The 4,707-nt window shown below is 38.9% G+C and overlaps 1 protein-coding gene across 2 annotated transcripts in view; it reads left to right on the plus strand.

Annotated features, from left to right (window-relative positions):
- The window catches only part of LOC138027792 (cyclic AMP-dependent transcription factor ATF-3-like), a 9,481-nt gene extending 5,306 nt beyond the window's left edge, over positions 1–4,175 (plus strand). For both annotated transcript variants that reach the window (XM_068875406.1, XM_068875407.1), the window contains exon 4: positions 3,005–4,175. In XM_068875406.1, coding sequence (XP_068731507.1) covers positions 3,005–3,172 — 168 coding nt within the window. In that variant the 3' untranslated portion in view covers positions 3,173–4,175. The remainder of the gene's footprint in view (positions 1–3,004) is intronic.
- Positions 4,176–4,707: the final 532 nt, after the last annotated feature.

Consider the following 4,707-nt stretch of genomic DNA (forward strand, 5'->3'; position numbering starts at 1 on the left):
GACACGTGCTCCTTCAATCGGAAAACGTATTTGAGTTGGGAGGTATAACAAAACTCCTTAACTCCTTAGAGTGAACGAACTCACTAACACTCAAGTGAACTTTCGACTCACACGTGATCAGGATGTGCACCTTGCAGCTGGGATTTGTAAAATTTTGCAATAAAGTCGTAAGGTATATAATTTTCGATCCTTTAATGTTCCCCTCGAGGCGAACATTTAAGTGACCTACAATAGCTTAACCATTGAAATGTCACTGCATGCTGGCTAAACATTTCCCTTGGAAAAGAAACATGGCTGAAAAATCCTATCCACCGCCTGCATGGAGCCCTTAACTCCAATACTGGGTTATATAACGACATTTTCGCTATTTTTAGACGGGTGCATGGGTGACCATTTTCAATCCCACGGGTACTAAGTACATGCAAGACTTGTGATTAGCTGTAAAGGTCTGGTTTCGCAGTAAACTCAATCTAAAAATAACTCTGCCTGTAAAAACGCCGTTCCACAAATACAACGAAGTTAAACGCTCCAAGTCATTGGCTCTTGCCACCGGTCAACGAAAAAGACGACAGAGTTTGGAATGGCCATCTTTATGGGCTAAAGATTTGAACGAACTCTCGTGTTACTGTAAGCAAGTGAAACTTGGTGCCTCAATGGACCTACTTTTCATAATTTAAGGCTTCGTATTCACCGAATAGTGAGAATCGACTGATCAAAGGGAACCTCTACTCCGACTAATGAATAATTTTTAACCCAACAAAATAATCTTTGCAATCACATTTGTTTGGCAATAATTTATTTTCTTCAAAAATGTTAGTATCGAAACAATTTTAGAAACACTTATTTTTACTTTCAAATATTCCCGGGCGTCGCCATCTTAAATAATTATGGCCTGTTACGGTTTCCCTTATTGCTTTCACATAGAGAGATTTTGTTAAGAAGCAATAGGGCAACCGTTGCACGTCACAATCATTGAAGATAGAGGCACCCGGGAATTTGAAAACCAAAACAAGCGTTTTTGAAATTAATTTATTTCGGATACAAACGCTTTAATTGGAAAAGGGTCGAACAATTTTGATTGTAAACATTATTTCTGTGCTTGAAAGTTATTTTCTTGTTTTAGTGGAGGTTAGGTTCCATTTAAAGATACCTGCCGAGAAAATACGCGAAGGGACTGAGAAGATGGTGCGTGGGACTCAGGTGTTTCCTGGTTTATAAATCTATACATGGTCTTGCGCCCGACTATCTTGGTCCTCTTTTCACTAAATATGATCCACCTTATAATTTAAGGAACTCTGAAAACAAACTAGCTGTTCCATTGCCCCGCACCAATTTCCTGAAAAATAGCTTTAGCTATAATGGTGCGGTTATCTGGAACAGCTTGTCCCCTGAATTGCGGCAAGCAAAATCACTTCAATTTTTTCGAAATGGTTGTCGCGATTTCTTCGTCTGAAACGACTGAACGCACACGTCATCTATGTAAAGCAGAATTTTTTTATTTTCTCTATTTTCTCTTTTAATTTCTGATCATGTTTATATACATTAATAAAGTAGATTGTAATTATTATTATTATTATTATTATTATTATTATTATTATTATTATTATTATTTTATCTGATAGATTTACCGTGTTTAAATAAAAATAAAGTTCAAGTTCAAGTTCAAGTTCTCCTGGGTTTGACTGAATGAAGAGATTTTCATTTCAATGAACCACTGAGAATTAAATCTCTCCATTTATCAACTGGGCTGAAAATTAATCGGGAAGTCATGGGTTTCAATCCTGTTTTTTTTTTTTCTGAATATGCAATAAACAAATCTCTTCCTTGTTGCACATGTTATTGTAACATTTCAGGAGTCTTAACTAGGAGCATACAACTTCACTGTATTTATGGCACGGCATTTTTAGACCGAGTTATTTTTTGATTGATTTTCCCGCGAAATCAGATATTTCCTGCTCATCAAAAGTCTTGCATGAGAAATTATTGCCCAAGGGATTGAGAATGGTCACTCGTGAAAGCCCAATCTTAAGAACTCATCTAACAATAGCTTGATCTGCGAAAATGCACTTTCATAGGTTATAGAGTGCAATACGGAAGTTGCTATGGTAACAAAGCGATGGAGCAAATTTTTTTTTTGAGTGCATAATAAAGAAAACGTCGTATGAACTTGCTCGCGCATTTCAAGATTTATGATCACTAGATCGTGATGTTTTGAAAATTCTCAAATTGCACTCGTCTGCGGCAGGAGCTTGTAACCCGTAGCCTCCACCTTCTAATAAAGTCAACCCTCTCTCTTAATTTAGGAGCACATTCCAGGGGATTTTTGCGGGTGTTTTCACAACAGCCAATCATAAGAGACTCATGGTCGGCCATTGATTACGTCACAATGCACCACACCCAAATCACAAAGGTATTTCAAAATGATGAAAAGATATAGCAGTTCTAGGGAGCTTAAGCAACCGCGTTTTTGAGACGCGGACGGCAACCGGAAGAGAACATTTCGCGCGCTAGGACAGTGGTGTCTCCGAGATTTTTATTCTAACCATATCTAATGGAGAAAAGATACTTGGCAATGTAACTGTGGTTGTGTGAAGACAAGTTAAAAAGGAAAACAACTCACTTCCCGTTGCTGTCCGCGTTTCAAACACGTGCATGCTAAAGCTCCGTAGTAAAACGATATAGTACAGGGTTGACTCGAAGGTATAATACGTCGACAGCTCGTGCATTCTTGAGAACTTTCAAAACATCCCTTGTGCCTATAATTCACGAAATTGCAGTCGTGTTCATACGATTTCCTATATACACTTATAATGCGCTTCATGGTTGAAACGATTTTCACTGCTTCGCACTCTCTGAGCGGCTGGAACGCGCCCCTTGAGTCTCGGTCCCAGGACCTTACTTCTCGCCCGACCTCGAAGCAAATGGAAAGGTCCTGGGGACGAGTTTGTAGAACCACTTTAAAATACTGTGTATCTGATAGCATACGTACTTTGTGAAATTTCAGGCTTCCGAGGAGCTTGAGCATCAAAACAATGATCTACAGGGTCAAATAAGTAAACTACAAGCGGAAATCAAGCAACTTGAGTTCATGTTAGACTCTCACAGCTGCTCCAAATACTCCCAGGGACAGCTGCAGGAAGACCAGGAACTTGGCATGCATACCAACTTGTAGCTTCCGATGATGAGAGATTACCTGGATTGAGATTTCCGATAACCTGTACAATATCGCGTGCCAGATGTGGATTGCGCGAAAGTCAATGGGTGTCCCCTCGCGCGAGATTTCGCGCCAGCAATAAATTGAAATATGTCTTTCCCTTGAAGGCACTACTTTTCCGTAAAAATTTTCATGCCGGGAAATGTCGTTTTTTACTTCATAAGCATTTTAAAAGGGAAATGGAATCAAATTTCATCTCTGAAATACTCGCGCCGGACGCTAGATTAGGAATGTGTTCTTTTTAGTTAAACGTAAATAGAAAGCTCGCATCATGACTAAATTGTTAAGTTTGTTTGTTTTCTACATCATAAACTGCTGCTTACGTTTGTACAAAGGACTTTTGATGTAACGTGAGGAATGGTGTTAGCTCAAAACCGACGCACTTTCCTTAAATCATACTTAAATCATTTTTTCGCTAACATCACTTCATACAGGTAGTTTCATAAGCAGGTTCTTATCATAACCGTTCTTCGCTCATTATAACCAAATATAACACGGGCGGAAAACTTCGCATGAAGTAACTTAATTCCCATATTTTATATTCGATTCAGATCCTTGTTTATATTTATAGATATATCGCTGACACACTGTAAATACATACAAGCTTGAAGTCTGAGATTTGTTGTCATTTACATTAGAACGGTTCGAACTCAGACCGGAACGAGAGTTTCTCGTCTCAGTCCAGCAACCGAGACGAATTCAGATTGGTCTGAGTTCATTGTTAGGCCGGTGTCATGTAAACGCAAAAAAAAAAAAAAAAAAAAAAATGTATGGAGGTCAATACGAACTCGTACCGGTCTCATGTAAATACACCCTAAGAGGCCATCTTAGACTCCGCTGCCCGGCTTACAAATTCACTCTCACAGTGTAGCTGACGATGACAATCGGTTCTGTGGAAACATGTCTTTAATTAAAACTTTAATTAAAGTGTCGTCTTCTTCTTGAAGCATCATGTACAAAATTCTGCGATTGTTGATTGTTATCATTAGAATTAACCAAATTATGAAACTAACAATTATACCTATTATTTTTATGACAAACCCCCAAAAACGGTGGTATCTGACTTCTAGTGTGATCCCTTACATTCGTCTTCACACTCTTTTAATAAGCAAATGCGCTGTACTTTCGCTCCAGTACAGGGTCTCGATCTTGCCTCGGGAACTCGAATGGGCACCAATTCCCTGAACCCGTTTCTCAGAGGTTTCAAGGCGCTTTCACAGTTACCCAGAAACACCTACTTTATGATTGATCTTTCAGGCTTAGTCGCATTATCTCGAAAAGCCACAGAAGTTGATTTTTTTATATATTCTTTTCCTGGGCGATGATTGTGAATGTTTACAGAGTGTAAGATCAGCGGCAGTAGATGCCACATCAGTGCGTGCGCAGTACACATAATAGTCTGTACTATGGTGTTATATCCCCGTCAAAATTCAATTTTCGCATTTTATGTTTGTTAACCATTTAACGGTTGGTCTTTGCAATTCAACCTTCGA

Source organism: Montipora capricornis, chromosome 12 (genome assembly GCF_036669925.1).
Source record: "Montipora capricornis isolate CH-2021 chromosome 12, ASM3666992v2, whole genome shotgun sequence".
NCBI classification, from domain to species: domain Eukaryota; kingdom Metazoa; phylum Cnidaria; class Anthozoa; order Scleractinia; family Acroporidae; genus Montipora; species Montipora capricornis.